Source organism: Hypomesus nipponensis, chromosome 14, assembly GCF_054491055.1.
Source record: "Hypomesus nipponensis isolate SF chromosome 14, ASM5449105v1, whole genome shotgun sequence".
Classification (NCBI taxonomy): Eukaryota; Metazoa; Chordata; class Actinopteri; order Osmeriformes; family Osmeridae; genus Hypomesus; species Hypomesus nipponensis.
Window position 1 is genome coordinate 17,581,290 of NC_140374.1, and position 19,146 is coordinate 17,600,435.

At 42.6% G+C, this 19,146-nt stretch overlaps 4 protein-coding genes across 4 annotated transcripts; 2 read left to right on the forward strand and 2 right to left on the reverse strand.

The window, feature by feature from the left end:
• Window positions 1–658: 658 nt before the first annotated feature.
• LOC146258908 (ETS domain-containing protein Elk-3-like) lies at window positions 659–7,117 on the reverse strand. The gene is made up of 5 exons (XM_084673035.1): window positions 6,870–7,117; window positions 4,967–5,175; window positions 3,648–4,424; window positions 2,508–2,630; window positions 659–1,431 (listed from the first exon to the last, which is right to left on the reverse strand). Exons 2-5 carry the CDS (start codon window positions 5,171–5,173, stop codon window positions 1,327–1,329), a joined length of 1,212 nt encoding a protein of 403 aa, XP_084529161.1. The 5' UTR covers window positions 5,174–5,175; window positions 6,870–7,117; the 3' UTR covers window positions 659–1,326.
• Window positions 7,118–8,215: 1,098 nt separating this feature from the next.
• hal (histidine ammonia-lyase) lies at window positions 8,216–13,641 on the forward strand. Its single transcript, XM_084672908.1, is given in 21 exon segments — window positions 8,216–8,519; window positions 8,670–8,730; window positions 8,837–8,864; window positions 8,948–9,022; window positions 9,103–9,175; window positions 9,324–9,390; window positions 9,499–9,536; window positions 9,668–9,793; window positions 9,879–10,018; window positions 10,194–10,241; window positions 10,542–10,689; window positions 10,792–10,887; window positions 11,013–11,071; window positions 11,165–11,245; window positions 11,413–11,426; window positions 11,428–11,476; window positions 11,561–11,726; window positions 12,026–12,160; window positions 12,638–12,746; window positions 12,852–12,921; window positions 13,069–13,641. Coding segments are annotated over 21 exon segments (2,004 nt in total). The 5' UTR covers window positions 8,216–8,230; the 3' UTR covers window positions 13,201–13,641.
• Window positions 13,642–13,791: 150 nt separating this feature from the next.
• LOC146258910 (cilia- and flagella-associated protein 100-like) lies at window positions 13,792–18,117 on the forward strand. Its single transcript, XM_084673018.1, has 17 exons — window positions 13,792–13,945; window positions 14,120–14,184; window positions 14,416–14,484; window positions 14,591–14,653; window positions 14,758–14,849; window positions 14,941–15,100; window positions 15,199–15,266; window positions 15,388–15,551; window positions 15,690–15,770; window positions 15,948–16,111; window positions 16,200–16,278; window positions 16,369–16,435; window positions 16,679–16,830; window positions 16,939–17,074; window positions 17,183–17,385; window positions 17,486–17,579; window positions 17,699–18,117. The coding sequence occupies exons 2-17, from the start codon at window positions 14,166–14,168 to the stop codon at window positions 17,804–17,806; spliced, it is 1,719 nt and encodes a 572-aa protein (XP_084529144.1). The 5' UTR covers window positions 13,792–13,945; window positions 14,120–14,165; the 3' UTR covers window positions 17,807–18,117.
• On the reverse strand, window positions 17,929–19,108 carry LOC146258911 (small nuclear ribonucleoprotein F-like). The gene is made up of 4 exons (XM_084673019.1): window positions 18,955–19,108; window positions 18,536–18,661; window positions 18,333–18,397; window positions 17,929–18,206 (listed from the first exon to the last, which is right to left on the reverse strand). Exons 1-4 carry the CDS (start codon window positions 18,955–18,957, stop codon window positions 18,140–18,142), a joined length of 261 nt encoding a protein of 86 aa, XP_084529145.1. The 5' UTR covers window positions 18,958–19,108; the 3' UTR covers window positions 17,929–18,139.
• Between the last annotated feature and the right edge of the window lie 38 nt (window positions 19,109–19,146).

Below are 19,146 nucleotides of genomic sequence, written 5' to 3' on the forward strand. Positions count from 1 at the left end.
AAAAAAATCCAGGAAGTTTTAAGACTGTTTTAATGCTGTGGGCATTAAGGGAAACTGTCGGACTCCCAACTTTTCTGTGACAGCTCGACATCTAACCAACCAACCAACCCCAGCCAACCTTCCTCTCCTCTAACGCATCCAGCATCCTGGCCCATGACCAGGGCTGTGCTGCAAGGTGGAGTTCCCTGCGTTTGTCAGACGGGCATTGTGTGCATTACAGTTCAGTTCTTTGTTTTGTTTTTTTCCCTTTCCATCCTCCATTACGAACTGTAAAATGCTTCCTTGTTTTGGATTTCTTCTCATCTGTGTGTTGCATGCCGGCCCTCTGTGTGTGTGTGTGTGTGTGTGTGGCAGGGGTGGGGGAAGTCACTGAACTCCCAGTTAGGGTGCTCAGCTCCTTGTCATAAGACAGTACTGAGTCACAGTGTCTATTTAACAGTGTTACCAGATGTTTTGTATGATATTCCTTAACTTTATTTGTGGATATTGTTCTTGGTGTGGCATCTCGTTGGGAATGCCCTCTGTATGAGCTTGATTTTTTTCAGAGAAAAGGAAAATTAAACTGAAGTTGAGAAACTCAAACATGGATATGGTGTAATAATGTCCTGGATCATTTTTCTTCACACGCAAATATTAATAATTTGATAGACATTTAAAACAGGGTATACGCATTCAATGCTTTGTTTATTGAAAACAACTTTTTCATCAATATAAAATTATACAGAATACATACTGTTCCAGTATAAAAACATAGGTTGTTACAAAGCTTTTTCTCATTGATTTGACATCTCGTCTTCATAGAAATATTTTTAAACGGGGTGGGGGCGGGGGGGGGGGGGGGGGGGGGAATAAGGCACAGCCGGTAGAAATGAGAAGCACAGTCCATACAAACAATGAAATACATTAAAATACACACAATGGAAACAAAAAGTCTCACATTCTATGATGAAAAATCATAAAACACAATACAAATAAAAGGAAATGTTTTTTTTAGAGGATTAAAACAGGCAAGCCCTCTGCTTGGCTAGTTTGGTGTCTAGCCACGTTAAACTACTGTCCACCTGAACAGGGGGTCCTAATGAAACTGTGCTGTAGTTTTATCACAAGCTGGAATTCTCCCAGACATTCCAGCATATGGCTTTTACCAAGTGCTTTCAACAATTAATCTGAAGCAACTAGAAGTGCAAAAAAAGTGAGGTCAACAGTCTCATGAAAAGCACACATGGTAAAGACAAAAAGAGGCTGATAATGAAGATGATACTGATTGCAGTCTTCACTTAAGTAATGGAAAAAGGGAATACAAAAACGTTTTTTAAAGACCCTGAATCAAGACTTGTGAGTAGCCGGGGCCAGGAGCAGGGAGGAGGAGGGCGGGGACCCGTCCAGGCTGGGCAGGGGGACGGGGATGTGTCCGTTCATCAGGCTTGGGAACTGGAGAGAGAGAGAGAGACAGAGAGAGGGAGAGAGAGAGAGGGAGAGAGAGAGAGAGAGAGAGAGAGGAAGAGAATTAGGTGGGTGGGTGTGGGTCTGCAAACACTGCTATCCGGTGCAAGAGGAACTCTTGTATTGTCACTGCTCTGGTTTCCTGTTGTTCTATGCCCCTGTGCCTCTTCCTCCCCACTATCCTCTCTACCTTCATAACAGAAAAACAGAGGGGCATAAGTGAACTATGCATTGTACACATAGAACAAGCTTAGGTGTATATGTGTTTAGGTGGGAGGGGGAGGGGGGGGGTACGCACGAATGAGGAGCAGCTCTCAAACCAGTCCGCCCTGTTCAGACTACCTCCCCTGGGCTCAAACAGGAAGTATTCACAGGATTTCCTCTGCCTCTCCTGAGCACTGAAACTGGACACCTCCACAGCACCACGATGCTGCGAGTCTCTCCTAGACTAACAACGCTGTGCTATTCCACTCAAACTTTTTACTGTCTGTGTATCTATACTATGATGTACATATACAGACTTAGTGCCCACTTTAGCACAGTATTTGTTTTAAGATACTTAAGCGGTCGTAATTCACTTGATAGAAACAGCTAACAAACAGTGAGGATTTTATCTGTGTTTCTCGATGACACCTCTGTAGGATTCAAAATGTCTCCGCGAACCTCCTCCTATCTATTGCTGGGCATAAACAAATATACGCAGCAATCAACACTTTTCCCTTCACCTACTCCCTTCCTCCCTCCTCTTCTCCTCCACTACTCCCTCCACTTCTCCTCCACTACTCCCTCCCTCCCTCCCTCCCTCCCTCCCTCCCTCCCTCCCTCCCTCCCTCCCTCCCTCCCTCCCTCCCTCCCTCCCTCCCTCCCTCCCTCCCTCCCTCCCTCCACTACTTACTCCCTCCCTCCCTCCCTCCCTCCCTCCCTCCCTCCCTCCCTCCCTCCCTCCCTCCCTCCCTCCCTCCCTCCCTCCCTCCCTCCCTCCCTCCCTCCCTCCCTCCCTCCCTCCCTCCCTCCCTCCCTCCCTCCACTACTTACTCCCTCCCTCCATCCCTCCCCCAACTCACCTGGAAGAGGGAGCCATGGCCTTGAAGCCGGGCGGGGCTCAGTGGGGCTACAGGACTCAGACTGCTCCAGAAGTGGATGCCTGACAGCAGAGGGCTGTGGGCCAGCAGCAGGCCTGAGGGAGTCTGGGAAGGAGGATACAAATATGAATTTTAAAAGGCATACATATCTTTTTACAGTGTCAATGTAAAGACGCATCTCATACTGTATTATATTTTATTTGGGGGGGGGGGGGGGGGGGTAGCAAATCTTAGCAAATTTCTGCTTTGGACACAGGGGTTATGGGGCAGAGAAGGTTGTTGATTGGTGGCGACATACAGGCACCCTACAGCTTGGAACGCCAGCTGGGACAAGAGTGCAACATATGAAATCAATTTCTCCCCTCCTTCCCTTCTTTCCCCTGTGTCACCTCAGAGAAGCTAGCCAGTGTAGCAGTGGGACCCAACCCTGTGCTAGTTATTAATGGAATTATTGGAGCATATGGCATTACTTAGGGCCTCTTCCCCCCTCATAGCCTGGTCTAGGACAAGACTTGTGTAAATCTCACTATGGACTTTTATAAACAGTGTACAGCCATCACTGTTTGTTCAAGGAGGTTGGGTAGGAATTTTATTACTATCACCATAACAATAAAAAACAATATCAGTTTAAATATGTGATGCTGATTTGTAATTGCTGCATGAATCAGGTTCTTTGTGCTGCAGCAGTGTGTGTGTGTGTGTGTGTGTGTGTGTGTGTGTGTGTGTGTGTGTGTGTGTGTGTGTGTGTGTGTGTGTGTGTTATATAAACTTTGACTAAAGGTAAACGTCCATGGCCTACATCTTGTCAGTCAGACACAGAGAGTCAGACATCTAGCTGTACATTCTCCAGGTCTCCATGTCCCTCCAGGCCAGCACAGAGGAGACAATTACACCGGACATGAAAATACATTTACACCGGACATGAAAATACACTTTTATAGTCTTATTACTTGTATGTTGTATTATTGACCAATAATACCTCTGTAATCTGCAATTCATTGCATTGCATAAAAAAATTACTGACTAATTTCCATACATTTTTTATTAAGAATGAAAGCTAAATATTAAACCTTTAAATCATGTTGTAAATGTTGTTTTCATGATTGATGGTGTGATGCTTACCTGTGCAGTGAAGAAGGCTGGGGTGAGGGAGCCAGATGGGAGAGCTGGACTGTTTAGGGCCATGGAGCCGATGTCACTTCCTGACAGCAACAGGGAGTGGGCAGAGATCTCCAGGGCTTTAGGCTTCTTTGTTTTGGGTGGGAGTCCATCTCCTTGGTTACTACTTCCACTATTACTGCTGCTCCTCTTCTCTGGCAGCTGCTGAGCGCGCTCCCTGTGGCCTGAAGACAGGTTCAGAGGCTGGGCGCCCTGGTCGGAGTCCGTCCCCTCATCCTCTTCCTCAGCCTCTGGACTCCACCCCTGTCTGGGCCGAGAGGCGGGGCTGCGGGGGGAGGACGGTGGGGAGCGGCGATGGTGAGGGGACGGTCTGGCGGATAGGAAGAGCTCGTGCTTGGAGGCGGGCAGGGGAGGAGCAGCGGTCCTCTCGCCAGCGTTGGTGCCGAAACGTATGACGGTTCGTGCCTCGTCCTGGTGCTCACGCAAAGCCCGGAGCAACTCCGGCTGGTTGTGCAGGGAGGCCACGCTGAAGGAGGAGTACAGGCCAGAGCGAAGGTAGTCGTTACGACAGGCCTGGGCCCCCAGGGCGGACAGGGCCTTCCTCTGGGCCTCCTCTTCCTCTTCCTCCTCCTCCTCCAGCTCTTGGGCCTCCACTTCCTGGAGGGCCACTCTGCCAGAGGCCAGGCCCATCTCCACTGCCTGAGGATCCATCTTCAGGATCTCAGGGAACGACACAAACTTGTACACAAACTTCTGTCCAATGACCTTCTTGATGATGTTCTAAAACATAATTTGATGATAGCATTAGTGTACAGGTTATTATTTTAATTTTTTGTAATTTAAAGTACATTTGTATTTTGTACAGTTTGACTAAGGACACTTTTGATGTCACACCATACACAGACTGATAAACAATGTGTAATTTGGATTACATTAGATCTTGATGCTATTTGAATGAGTAATGATGACGGAGCCATTTTGATTTAACTACATATCTGTACTGTCGAAATATGAATGGTTGCTGTACGTCACCCGAGTGATGACAAAATGGCTTCTGTGAACTAAAACACATATTTGCTAAATGCATCAGTCCACGTATGAAAAGAGGAAGAGGAAGTATCTCTCAGTGGGGGATCTTTTAGATCGAAGTTGTTCTTCTTTTTCTTCTAGTGGAATGCTTTTATCTCATATTACAGTGCATGCATCACTTGTTTAGGACAGTCCCTTGGCAGTCATGCAGGCCTTATGTGTACTGTTGTGACACATTGAAACCAAGGAAAACCATGAGGTAAGACAAGGGAAACCTCACTTGTGTGCCTCACCTTGTCATAATAGTAGCGCAGGGCTCTGCTGAGCTTGTCATAGTTCATGTTGGTCTTGTTCTTGCGCAGGCCCCACAGCTTGGCCACCTCCTCAGACTTCAGCAGCTTGAACTCCCCATCCGTAGAGGTCCAACAGATCAGGTGTTTGTGGCTCTGGTCCAGCAACAGCTGTAGCAGGAACTGCCACAGTGTGATGGCACTGTCCATACCTAGAACACATTGACAATTACTTATTGACTTAGCAGTAGTGTAGGCTGAATGACTTTGAGTTATTTTCATGAAATATGTTGTAAAACATCTGTGCTTGTAGTGTGTGATGCATAGAGAAGCAGTGGCGGCCCACAGAACAGGGCAGACTACTGTAGTGTAATACAGTTAAATAAAAAAAGAGAAGGAACAACAGCTCAAGCCAGAAATATGCTGCGGTCCAACCTGGCCCTCTCTCCACAGGAAGTATGACGGGCCTAGGGTGGGTTTGTCGTTTAATGGAGGAATGTGCAGTCTATGAGCTCCTGTCTGCCTGGTAGCACTATTACTGTGAAGTATTGCCTTGGTTTCTCTAGAAGCCTCCTTGATTGGCCCTCTCACTGAACGCTTTCGATGGGTGCTGTTAGGTGGTAAATGAATACAATTTGATTGACCCTGATGACGGCTTTTTTTCAAAACACACAGATGCTTTGAATCTCTCTCTCTCTCTCTTTCTCTCTCTCTTTCTCTCTCTCTCTCTTTCTCTCTCTCTCTCTCTCTCTCTCTCATACAAAACCTAAACACATTTCTGGCACAAAGTATCCAGAGTATTCAATCTGCCATGTGAAACCACAAAGCTGTCAAAGTCAGGACTTCCTCCTATTCTACTTTCAAGGACAAATGGCAGGGAGAAGGGATCCCATACAGCAAGGAGTGTTTCCCCAGTCCTGTCCCAGTTCCGCCTCATTTCCCCAGGAATGGGTCTTGAAATATTAGTCAAATAGTTCCCTTCCCAGCTCAACTCTGAAACCTACTATAAAAGGACATAGGCTAATTTATGTTTTCTGTCGGGCTTACTGAAATTAAGGAACATGCTTAATGGTATGTTGTCATGGTCACCTAACATTAAACAATTAATACACAGCACCCCTTCATCCTTCTATCAACGCCGGCTCTCCTAGATGCCAGAAGCATCCCAAACATGAAGATGGGAGTTGTGACTTGTGAGTATTGCAGATGCTCGAATTGAAAAGTCACGCTGCGCTGCGCCGCCGCACAAAGCCATCCAGTGTTAGGGGAACGGAAACTCCTAATGAGATTAGGTGGTGTGTGCAGACATTACTTAGCCATGACTAAATATGCTCTCTTCCTGTTCACAGGCGGTGGAAAATCCAACAGGCAACTGACTGGAGTGCAGAATGCATCAGGCCAGCAAGCTAAAAAGTGGTCTTAAGTTTTGTGTTGAGCGCGCTTGGTGTTCTAATTCAACACAGGCTTGGTATTGTTTTGACCAATATAACCCACAAACCTAATATTTCAAAATGTTGCAAAGGCGTTGCACATGAGCGGACGTAAAGCTGGACAATTTCTAAACCTCACACACTAATTTTAAGATGTTCGCTACCAGACAGTGTCAAACCGGAAGCTCTTAGAAAATGTGTAGCCTACTCAGTCAAAACAGGATCTCTAATTGCTACTCAGGCTCATCGTGTTTACAGTATTTTTTATAATAAACAATCACCCGCATATACTTAAAACATATTAGTAGTCTATTTTAAGTCAATAGCTTGTTGTCCTATAACATACTGTACTTTTTTCTTATTTTTTTCTTTTCTTTTACCGCTTACATTCTAAAAGTATTTCCCTTTCCAGCGCAATAAAGTTAGGCTACTTCACAAAACAGGGATGTGGGCTAATGTGACGAGAATTACATTACCAGGGATTTCTTGTTTCTTTATCCTGTTAAAAGATTTTATGATAAATTCCGTATGGTCCCTTGTTCTTCCATGCTTACTGTCGTCTACACAGTTCTGCTGGACTGAAATAGGATCCTAGCTTTTTCTTTTTCTGAGCAGGAAGTTGGAGCAGGCAGACAGAGAGCCGGCTGACTTCCTCTCGCGTATGATTCCCCAGGCGGTTTGCAGTCTGTGTAAACACGCTTTTCCTCCCCTCTTCTCCCTTTACCCGGCAATGTCCAGCGCCGCTTGATTATAGCACACATGGCAAATATTGTCACTGCAACTAGGCTACTCTACACAAATTGACGTAATAATTTATTCTTCAGTACCACTAGGAGGTGCGCTTTATGCATATACAGGCCGTAGGCTACGCATGAGATTTCCAAAGCAGCGATGTATTAACGCATGAACACAAAAATGAAATCCTTTATCGTGTAAAACTGCAAATAAAAGTATCAGTCAAAGGTTTGGACACATACCTGTTCTAACTCGTTCAATAATGTTTATTTTGTACTACATTTTATTTTGTAGACTATTTGAAGTCAAGAAATAAAACTACAAATAATCAGTTTTAAAAACTTTTTTTAAACGGCATGATTTTACGTTTCCTTATCTTCAAAGTCACCACCCTTTGCCTTGATTACAGCTGTGCTGGGCAGCACTAGCATTACACCAACTTTAGGCATTCACCTGGAAACCATTTCAACAGAGATGGCTAAAGTACACACATCCTTCACTCAAGTAGAAGTAGATACTCATGTTTAAAAAGACTGAAGTACTGCCATCACTTTTTCACCCCGTAGCCATTATTACTAGGCCTACCTGTTTTAGTGTCACGCTGGTAACTGGATCTCACATTATATTAATACATGAATACAAAAATACCCAATAGTCACAGAATACAGAAGAGACATAAATAAACAAAGAAACGAAATGCAACAAACAGATCGTAATAATTAACATGACTAAATATCCATTGAGGTAGACCTCTGGAATAGCCAACAGGGATCAATGACTCCTGTTTGACTGTCCTGAAGGTCAAGTGGGTGGCACCAAAACGTAGGTCTGGGGATACGTTTAAAATAACATCGGATCTAAGCAGGTGAGTTTTTTTCAATCAACGTTTATTAAGTGGTAAAATGGATACCCTTGTGTATTAGCCGGGGAACCTTGTACATGAGTAGTCTTTGAAAAAATATACAGAATAAATGATGTGATCTAGAACCCGAACAAGCTTGTTATAATGTTGGCCTTATGTGTCAAACACAGGCGTGTTTTGCGTGCATGTGTCTGATTGGTTGTCAGCATTTGGGTGCTCCATTTAGTACCTTGGAGAGCGATGCGTAATGGTCAGAGCAGCATAGAATTCTCACAGTACGGTATGCCTCGTTACACAGTCCACATTCGGGACGAGTGGCTTACAGTGCCTTGTCGGGATACCTCGAGTTCAATCCAATGGCTTGCATACGAAGCACTCAAACGGTACACCAAGAACAAACCTGACAACGGGGGGATCAAGGCTGTGAAAGACACTCGTTTTGTCGCTAGGAGATGCCAAGGGCAGGGGCTGCTGGATGCGGATGACACCATCGACGATGTTCTGGAGGACAATGACTTTGTCGAACTTAGTAAGATACCCTAAATTGGTACTTCTTAATTTAAGCTATATTCATCCCATTAGCTGTTGTTGTGAATATAAACAAATACTGCGCGTAATTGTGCCCAGTCACTAAACTGTTATTACTAATGTCTGTCTGTAAACTGTCTAATGTGTCTAGGTATCGAAGGAGACACCATGGCTACTGATTTCACCCCCTACCAGCCTGGAGTTTCTCATCTGTATCCTTTATACATTATTCTCTTCAAACTATTCTATTATTGTTTATTGACAATGAAAGGTCGCTATTACATTATATTGTGGACAAGCTTAACCTATATCAAACAGAACAGCTGTATACAGAGAACCTGAAGACGTGAGTATACTGTGTTTGTGACTGTCATAACTGTATTGTTTCATATGTTTTGATTATCTGTCTAACTAATGTGATCTTAGCAGTACATCTTCTTAGATGGCAACAGCCTGACTGCAACAGACCTGGTCAATTTAGGAAAGGGGATGTACAATATAAAGGTAATGATTAACAAGCTCTGTTTGTTACATGTTGACTAGCTGAGCTTTGAGTTCTTTGGTTCCCTTTATCAAAATTTCAGTTGACCCCGGAGGCCGAAGCTAAAGTTGTGAAATCTAGGGAGCTCATTGACACCATTGTCAAAGAAAACAAAGGTGAGACATGACCAAGTTATGAGTAGCTTTTCTCTCTGACTTCATTTCATCTTATTGAAATACAGTATGTTAGACTCAAGTTCATATGGTCAACCAGAATAAAATCTTCCTGTGCAACTCTTTCTGTACCTCCCATCTTTCCCCCTAGTTGTTTATGGAATCACTACGGGTTTTGGGAAATTTGCCCGAACCGTTATTCCTGTCAGCAAACTCAAGTACGTAAATCTTCTAAGTAGTAAGTAGTTCTCTCTGTCCCTATTTCTTGCTAAATGGACATAATTCGCAACATTGTTGATTCTGTTGACACCATTTCTTGTACACAGAGAGCTGCAGGAGAATCTTGTGCGGTCGCACTCAGCAGGTGTGTTTTACTCAAATTGAAAAGTCAAACCAGTTAAACTTGATATTCATTGATGCAAAGTCTACAGATTTTGCAAGTCATGGAGTGAACTCAGGGAGTTAATGAGTGTTTGGTGTGTCTGTGGTGTGTAGGTGTGGGTAGTCCCCTGAGCCCGGAGAGAACACGCATGCTCCTGGCCCTAAGGATCAATGTCTTGGCCAAGGGGTACAGCGGAATCTCCCTAGATACCCTTCATGCCATGATCCAGGCCTTCAATGGTGAACTAACATTACCATGTTTTTCTTCATAGCTAAACCTGTCAAATTGTTTTCCCATATCTCCTATCTTTGCTTGTCTTTGTAGCCTCCTGTCTGCCCTTTGTCCCTGAGAAAGGGACAGTTGGTGCCAGTGGAGACCTTGCCCCGCTTTCTCACCTAGCACTGGGCCTCATGGGAGAGGGCAAGATGTGGTCACCAAAGAGCGGTTGGGCAGACGCTAAATATGTAAGAGAGCTCCACTTTCCCTGTAATTTCTAGATAGGCAGGACTTTACCCAATGTGTGTTGGTTTTGAAACTGGAACAGTTACAGGGCAAGAGGTTCAACATGAAAAAGCATGTTTGCTTTTCTCTAAACCTTGACCATATGCGTGTTTTTCTCCCCTTTTTATCTTTTCTCAGGTCCTAGAGGCTCATGGTCTGAAGCCCATATCACTCAAGCCTAAAGAGGTATTGCAGTTAACATCACTGCCTTGTGACAGTGATAACTGTGCAAATCACAAAGTTTAAGATCCATTTAGCAAATGGCCCCTGCTTTTCCCAGAGCCTTTGTTTTAGAATCATCTTTTAGTTTTAGCTAAATATATTACCCATAACTCACTCATCCTCTCTCTCTCTCTCTCTCTCTCTCTCTCTCTCTCTCTCTCTCTCTCTCTCTCTCTCTCTCTCTCTCTCTCTCTCTCTCTCTCTCTCTCTCTCTCTCTCTCTCTCTCTCTCTCTCTCTCTCTCTCTCTCTCTCTCTCTCTATAGGGCCTTGCTCTTATCAATGGGACTCAGATGATCACGTCTCTGGGAGCGGAGGCCGTGGAGCGGGCTGAGAGCATCGCCCGGCAGGCTGACATCATTGCTGCCCTCACACTGGAGGTGCTGAAGGGGACAACCAAGGCCTTTGACAGCGGTAAGGACTGAGTGAGCAAAGAAAGAAAGAAAAAGAGTAAAGTGGTAAGTTAAGTGGTGATAAACTCTTTTAACTCCCCTCATTGTGTGTCTTCCCCTTCAGAAATTCATGCGCTGCGTCCCCACCCGGGACAGATTGAGGTCGCCATGCGCTTTCGCTCCTTACTGGAATCAGATCACCGCCCTTCAGAGATTGCAGGTGAGTGAGCAGATCAATGTCAACATTTTATGTAACGTGTGCAGAGGCCAATCATGGAAATTGTAGTTATGTTCTCATGACCATAACAATATTGGATGACTTTTACTTTTTTGTTACCTTGTAAGAGAGTCATCGGTTCTGTGACAGAGTCCAGGATGCCTACACCATGCGCTGCTGTCCTCAGGTGCTGCAGAATATTGAAAAGCAGATATAACTGACAGGTTATTGGACCAGAGAAGGGCAGGTTCTAAGCCCTGTGTTTTCTCTCCCTCACCAGGTCCACGGAGTAGTCAATGACACAATAGCTTTCGCCAAGAGCATAATCAACACAGAGATCAACAGTGCCACTGACAACCCTGTATCCTTATCAGAAGAAGCATTTAAAATGACATTGTACACAATTCTAATGACATTATAGCTAACAAGATAGATTTTGTGTATGGTTTGTTCGAAAATTATTGTAAAATTTGTTGTATAACTGCCCTGTCCACACTTTATGACCATTGCCTTAACTGACCATCTCAGATGGTGTTTGCAGAGAGGAGAGACCATCTCTGGTGGGAATTTCCATGGAGAATATCCAGCAAAGGTAAAACACTTTGGACAGTCTGTTTGGGGCATATTTTGTATCTGCTGTCCAGTCCCTCTATCACTCTATGGTCTCTGACTATAGGCTCTGGATTTCTTGGCTATTGGCGTGCACGAGCTAGCTTCCATCAGTGAGAGGAGGATTGAGCGCTTGTGTAACCCGTCTCTGAGTGAGCTGCCTGCCTTCCTGGTCAACGAAGGTGGCCTCAACTCTGGTTTCATGATTGCACACTGTACTGCTGCTTCCCTGGGTATGTGTGTGACTTGTTATAATAATAATAAACACTACTGCTGGAATTGTGCATGTCTCTGTGTGAAAGTGTGGCACTTGGGGAAAACAGTTTATTTACATTTAGCAGACGCTTTTATCCAGAGCGACTTACAGTAAGTACAGAGACATTGCCCGAGGCAAGTAGGGTGAAGTGCTTTGCCACAAGGACACAATGTAATTTTTCACAGCCGGTAATTGAACCGGCAACCTTCTGATTAATAGCCCGATTCCCTAACCGCTCAGCCATCTGACCCTATATTCACCCTTTCCCATGCGTAGTGTCAGAAAACAAGGTACTGTGCCACCCTTCCTCCGTTGACTCCCTATCCACCAGCGCTGCCACGGAGGATCACGTCTCAATGGGTGGATGGGCTGCCAGGAAGGCCCTCAGGGTGGTGGAACACGTGGAGCAGGGTAAGCCCACAGAGGGGAAAACCAAGTGATAATAACGTATCATGATATTTGAACCCATAAAATAATTTGAATAATAATTCTGAAAAACAAAAAAGCACTAAAATAACTGGATTTCTTACATTTACATTTAGTCATTTAGCAGGCACTCTTATCCAGAGCGACTTACAGTCAGTACAGGGACATTCCCCTCGAGGCAGAGGACACAGCGTAATTTGGCACGGCCGGGAATATAACTGGCAACCTTCAGATTACTAGCCCGATTCCCTAACCGCTCAGCCATCTGACTTAAAGATCTCTTCTGAGTAACATGAGCACTGTCCCTTGAGGTGAAGGAAGGGACGCCCACATGGATGCCGAATCTTGGTGTTCCGTGTTTAAAAAATATATTTTAGGTCAATTAAATACAATATGCAGTTGTAGGTACTATCCTCTGTGACTAAGCTGGTCCATAATGCATACCACCTCCTCTTCCCCCAGTTCTTGCTATTGAGCTCCTAGCTGCCTGCCAGGGTATTGAATTTTTACGCCCCCTGCGTACTACCACACCATTGGAGAAGGTCTATGACCTTGTACGGAGTGTTGTCAAGTAAGTCAAACAGATATGGCCAAGGTACACACATTGGGAACAAGCTGGTTAATACTTGTCCAGGGTTCATTTGTCCCCTCTCTCCTTTCGTTCTTGTTTTCACAGGCCCTGGATAAAAGATAGATTCATGTCCCCGGACATTGAGGCGATCCATCGTCTTCTCCTTGACCAGAAGGCAAGTGCAGTGTCATATTGACTTAAGTCTGGGTGTCAGAAGTTTGGATGTATAACAGTGAAGAAAATGTATGTTTGTATTTAATGAAAATGAAAATGTTGTGCTGACTGGTCTGCTATGTGTCCTCATGGCCTTATTATCCCAAAGGTTTGGAAAGTGGCTCAACCGTACATTGAAATGTACCAAACAGAGTACATCCCTGAATCTCGCCCTGAGTCTCCCACTGCCTTCTCACTAGAGTCACCAGCATCACCACGGAAACGTGTCCGCCATGAGTGAAATTATAATCAGCAACAAAATAATGTTGTCATATTCACGCTGAAATACTTTACCATTGATTCTGAAGTATTTCTTTCTACACATTCATGTTTTTTAACAATAATTTTTCACGAACCCACTTTCTATTGAGGCTAAATATGCAAATTGTGTTATTCCATATATTTCCTGATTAAGTACATTTATAATGATTTGGTTTATTTAGTCATTCAGAAATGACTTAAATGCTCATGCAAATGACATAAATGCTTATTTATATAAGCTAGACAATATTTATATTGTATGTCTGTTCAACGTGCAAAAAGCCTTTAATGCCCCACTACTACCTCAGCTATTTTCAATAAAAAAAAGCTCTCACACTAAAATGACTGTAAACTGCTGTTATTTAGTAGGCTATGAAATGATCATTGAATCAATAAAAAAGAAACACTGATTTGATTCTAATTTCTTTTTTACGTTGTTTTATTGAATGTATCCACACACATCAGTTATGTTAATATTCTCGAATGTAGGCTGCAACGGTGGGCATATGTGGAGAACTTCACATATCGATAACGTTCCTCCATTTGACTGTAAAGAGCGCATCATGAGGGGTTTACCCTGGAGTAACCTACGTGCGCAAGTTTGTTTATATTCGAATGTGTCTCCAAGAACCTCTGTACCATAAACATAATCATTTCTTGAATTTAAAGCTGGAGTTCAAATAGCAAAAAAGATACGCGAATTCAGTAGTTACAAAAATAGTGAGGTAAGTAGCCTAGATAAATATTTTAAACCTAGAGCGGAAAATGATTATGTAAAGGCATACTATATAAAACATACTTTTAATTGGTCTAGATTCTTACGGTTGGAAATAGCTATCACATAATTACAAGAGCTTTTAATCGAAAGAGAAAATGTATATTTTTGGTGTGCTTCAAAGCAAACGAACTGCTCGATCTGATCAGATAGTGGCAATTCCTCAAAAAATGCCAGTCACAAAGAAAGGTAACCTTACTATATAATATAACTTCTCCTATCATATACAGTTAACAATCTATGGTATTATTCAAAATATTTAGTCATAAAATTATTGAGAAGTGTACTGTACTGTCTAATTGTGAAATGCCAAACATTACTTCCAATCAAATGTTTGCCCTGTGTAAACAGTTTAAATCTTACATTTTAATTTTCATGTTTAATGAACTCAATAAATTGTTTGTGTCAATCAATCTTTAGTAAAAGTAGGTGCAGTCAGTTCCACTCCTGATGCAAAATACCTCTCAAAAAGGAGAGTTGGTATGGCAGGTACAGTATTTAATCTCTACAGAGAATCATTTATTATTAATGTTATGTTGTAATGACAGTCGATGGTGATATACAAAGTTTGTATACTCAATGGGTTATTTTACAGAAAGCTTTGAGAAGACCACAAAGTCAACTCTTGATACCATGTGGCTTAAATCAAGAAATAGAGGTACAATTCAAAGTTAAGACAGTGACTAGGTGACTCATCTCTTCATGAGACTTTAGAAACAGAAATGTATTGAAACAGCGTTGTGTGGTAATGTTTCCCTACAGATGAGGACAGAGGATCTGCTAACCCTTTTGTGCTTCCTAAGGATGTGGACATCTTTACAAAAAGAGAGGCCGATTCTATCATCGAGAAACAAGTATGTATTGTTCTCTGAATCAACTTTGAAGTGTTTCTTAGTGCATACTGTCTAAGTGACCAAAATGACACACTTGTGTTCTGTCCTTCAGGAGAAGAAGTTTTTTAATAGGTTGCCAACAGAGCTAAAGAGCACCTTCCTGTCTAGGCTCAGGTCTCGCTCTGCCCCCCTGAGGATGGTTGAAGAATCCATCTCAGAAACGGATGAATCCATAAGAGATAACAACACATGGGCCACTGTAGTCACTAAAGGCAGGACCGGAGTCACATGGCACCACACAGTGTATTGCATTGTGCTGAATATTGTGGTTTTGATGTATACAACCACATTTTATAATGATATTCACCAGGTTGTCGTCACGAAGGGGAAAGTGTGAGAGATTACTTGGCAAAACAGAAAGAAATGTTTATGATTCAGGTAAAATCTATACAAAACAACAGTTTTTCTAGGTAGGCTACTATGACTAGATAGTATAGGCAAATCTATTTAGCAATATGTAATGTTGTAATTTACAACAGCTTTCTGTCTGCCTCTACAGTATTCTCTGTCAGTGAAACTTGATACTATCAAACAGTTAGAGAAGAACATGGTCGTAGAGAAGAAGAGAAACCATATGGCTGAAAAGCATTTGGAGAATGATGCCATTGCCTTTGAAAGATTTATCAAAGAAAATGACCAGAACTCAGTGGAAGCTGTTAAGTTGTAAGTTTTGGTACACATAACTTAGAGTCATAAGGATCAAATGTTGTATGTCAGCCATTGCATTTAAATGTCAGTAGCCTAATCATGTATTACTATGCAATGATAACTCAAATGCACTCTTTGTGTTTTTTCCCTCAGGGCTGAGAAAGAAACACTTTTGAAAGTTGAGAGAACTACAGAAATTAAGAAAGTCATGGCAAAAATTATATCAATTAAAAGGTAATTACACCTGAACTGTAAAGTGCTTCAGTCGTCCAAAAGTTGTCATTCAAAATGATCAATTCAAGAGTTAACTCCTTCGAGCTGGATTTGTACCTAAGCATGTGAATGTTAGTTTCTCCTCCACTCTACCAACTTCATGCAGAATATAGACACTAAATGTTTTCTTTTTATTAGTGACATATCAAAATACCAAGAAATCCTGAAGGAATACCAGATTTACAAAAAGTTTCTGACCTCAGTCGCACCAGCAGAGTGGCGCAAAGAGCAAAAGCTGAAGAAAGAGAAGCGAGTGGTAGAGCAGTTGGGGAAACCGAATAAAGATAAACAGTCTTTAACACGTAAGGTCCGATAGCCTTGTTGTCCTTCATAATGTTAGTATCACCCCCAAAGCTAGGTTACTTACTTTCAGTTTGTTTTTCTCCCAAGATGACAAGAAAGTATGTCCAAATGGCAGAAGTAATTCCAAAGTGACTAAAATTACACAGACAAGACATCAGAGCAAGAGGTTAAACAGCATTTGTAATTTTGTGTTAGATTAGCTGAGATCAGCAATATTAAGTTACATTACTTTGAAATCATGTGTCTGTAATTGCAGTGGGAAGGAATGCCCTGGAAGACAGGGATCCATCACAGAGGAGATAGAGCCTTCAGACAGTGATGAGGTTTGGGTCTTTGCAACTTAATGTACTATTTTCAATTCATTTTCTCACAGTACATTTAGCAGACAGTAAGTACAGGGACATTCCCCCCGAGGCAAGTAGGGTGAAGTGCCTTGCCCAAAGACACAACGTCATTTGGCACGGCTGAATTGAACTGGCAACCTTCAGATTACTAGCCCGGTTCCCTAACCGCTCAGCCATCTGACTCCCGGTAGATAACTAACATGTCCTCATGTCTCTTCAAAGGAGCCAGAGCTATATTTCACTGACCCAAGAGAAATGTTACATATCCTAACTGACTTGGAGGAGCAGAACTTATCTTTCATCCAGAATTTCCAGGAAACTGAGGAAGCCAGGGACGAGATCTGCAAAACTGTCCAGCTAACGCAAAACAAAACGTAAGCTTAAAAGACAGAAAATGATCCCATTAAGTACAAATCTGATACTAGCACGCCAATGCACACTAATTTAAGAGATGTGTGAGTATATTTGCATTTCTACTGTAGAGCCAATGAGACCCAAGTCCTGCAGCAGCAGATTGACATCCTGAATAACACAATCCAGCGGGAGGAGGAGAAAAACTCTGATCTGGAGCTGAAGTCCAAGATCTTCTCCTATGGCGAATATAGAGCTGATAAACAGGTCACTCTCACATATATTCTCATCCTTTGACATACGTTCATGAAAACCGACTTGTTGCGGAAGTGATTTAAAGTTTAGACTTCTGATAAATTCAAATTTCTCTTGCAGGATCATATGCTTAAAATCTTGCACAACAAGATGAAGGAGGTGTTTAAGATGTGTGGGGGGGAGGTGGGAACCAACATCAGCACCCTTCACATGCTGGCCAACATAGAGAGCCGGATGGAGGAGGTCCTGGAGCGCTTGGACACACTACCTTCAGAAAACGTGGAAGCTATCCGAACAGCAAAGGAGAAGGAGAAGAGACTTAAGTGAGTTCTCACGCACCTTGTAATCATCACATATCCAAGAACATTGATTCCCTTCTATAAAAATCGATGCAACTTTTTTGCTTTTGTTTTCGTTCCTAAGGATGCGTGAGGAGAAGATGGAGATGAAAAAACGTCACCATGAGGAAAGACTCAAAATAGCTATAGAGAGGGCGACTAGTGATAGCAAGAAACAGGTCTGTATTTCTTTGTATCTACTGACACGAGAGCTGTGCATCTGGTTGGACTAAATAACATATTCAAACTAGACAGATGCCCAACAACGTAAAACGTTCTATGTGTTCTATGGTTCTAGACTGGACGTAAGCTGATGCCTCGATCTGAGCCGTCAGAGGTCAAGAAGAACAAAGTATATGTCATGAGCTCAAAGGAGCAGGAAGATGCTTTGTACTTCTTCACTTGATCAAAATCCCACCACAATACAGAAGTTATGCATTAGCCTACAATTATCTTAATTCAATTTTTTTCAATAATAAACATTTGTATCCTTGTGTTTCAAATAAAAATACCGCAAGATGACAAATATTCATGAAAAGTGCAATGTGCACAATTTTATTAAGTTGTGCTTCAAGCTGCACAACAAATTGTCATAGTACAAAAAAAAAAGACATGTTATGGAGAATCAGAAACAGTCGTTTTCTCAATACACAAAAAAGAAAAAATATCAAAGACAAGAATGTATCAAGAATTCTAACAGTTCCATTGAAGTAAAAAGGTAATGCATCATGACACCTCTTCACTCTTTCATTTCACCATCCTCCTCTTCTTCCTCCACTCCCCTGATGTACAAGACATTGTTGCACCTGAGAGAGGGAGAGAATTTCCTTACAAAGCTGCAGTACACAACAACAAGAAGAGTAGATGATATTACTAGTTCCTATCGCACCATCGTATGTGTGTTAATTATCAGACACATTGCAGATCCTCACCTGACTAGCACTTCTCCGAGGTGGCCAGCCAGTGCTCCATCAACATATTCTTCAGTGTTGGCCAACTGTAATGAATCAAGAAAAGTTTGAGTTTACTTGAGGATGCAATATTGGGAAAATGAACCGTGGTTCAATTGGAGTTGCACAGGATTGTGCAGAAATATTTTCGGTTAATTGAATTGGGATTTTTGGCGGCCACATACCTGCATATTCATATAAGCATCCACAGACACTAGGTAGCCTTTGTATTCCATGCCCCACTTCAGCTTAACCATCACCGGCTTTCCCGTTAATCCGTTCAAGAATGGTTTTGGATTCAATGGGAGACTCTGTAATTGCAAACAGTTAGTTAAAACGTACTCACTTGAAAAGCTGACGGGCTACTGTACACGCCTGCACGGATACAACTATCTTACAAGGCTGAACAGGCCACTAGCTAGCCTACACAAGTTACGGTGGCTAGGTTGCTAATGCTAGCGAGCTAACACTAGCTAATGTTAGCTAGCTATGAAAATGAATGTAGGTGTGCCTGCAAAATAAATTTGAGGTCTACATATCAAAGGAAAAACTTGTATGAGCACCCTTCTCATCGAACACACCAAGAAGTAAAAAGTGAATTTACCATTTTGTAGCCAAAAAAGGATCGTAGACTGATTACTTCAACGACGTTTGCACGCCGTTTTCGAAGAAGGAAGTACGCTACTTTGACCCTTGACTGTGATTGGTGGAAAGAAAACGTCACAGGACAACATGTGCAGAAAAGTTGATAAACCGGTTTAATCGTTGCTAGCTACTTAACACATATGTGCGGAAA

Excerpts from the sequence above, each read along its gene's own strand:
- LOC146258908 (XM_084673035.1), bottom strand. The coding sequence starts at position 5,173 with ATGGACAGTGCCATCACACTGTGGCAGTTCCTGCTACAGCTGTTGCTG. Across the intron at positions 4,425-4,966 it reads TGCGCTACTATTATGACAAG|AACATCATCAAGAAGGTCAT; the intron begins GTGAGGCACACA and ends ATTATGTTTTAG. Across the intron at positions 2,631-3,647 it reads CAGCCTTCTTCACTGCACAG|ACTCCCTCAGGCCTGCTGCT; the intron begins GTAAGCATCACA and ends CCTCCTTCCCAG.
- LOC146258910 (XM_084673018.1), top strand. Across the intron at positions 16,112-16,199 it reads AGATAAACAGTCTTTAACAC|ATGACAAGAAAGTATGTCCA; the intron begins GTAAGGTCCGAT and ends TTTTCTCCCAAG. Across the intron at positions 17,075-17,182 it reads AATATAGAGCTGATAAACAG|GATCATATGCTTAAAATCTT; the intron begins GTCACTCTCACA and ends TTTCTCTTGCAG.
- LOC146258911 (XM_084673019.1), bottom strand. Across the intron at positions 18,398-18,535 it reads ATGCTTATATGAATATGCAG|TTGGCCAACACTGAAGAATA; the intron begins GTATGTGGCCGC and ends GATTCATTACAG. Across the intron at positions 18,207-18,332 it reads CTCGGAGAAGTGCTAGTCAG|GTGCAACAATGTCTTGTACA; the intron begins GTGAGGATCTGC and ends TCCCTCTCTCAG.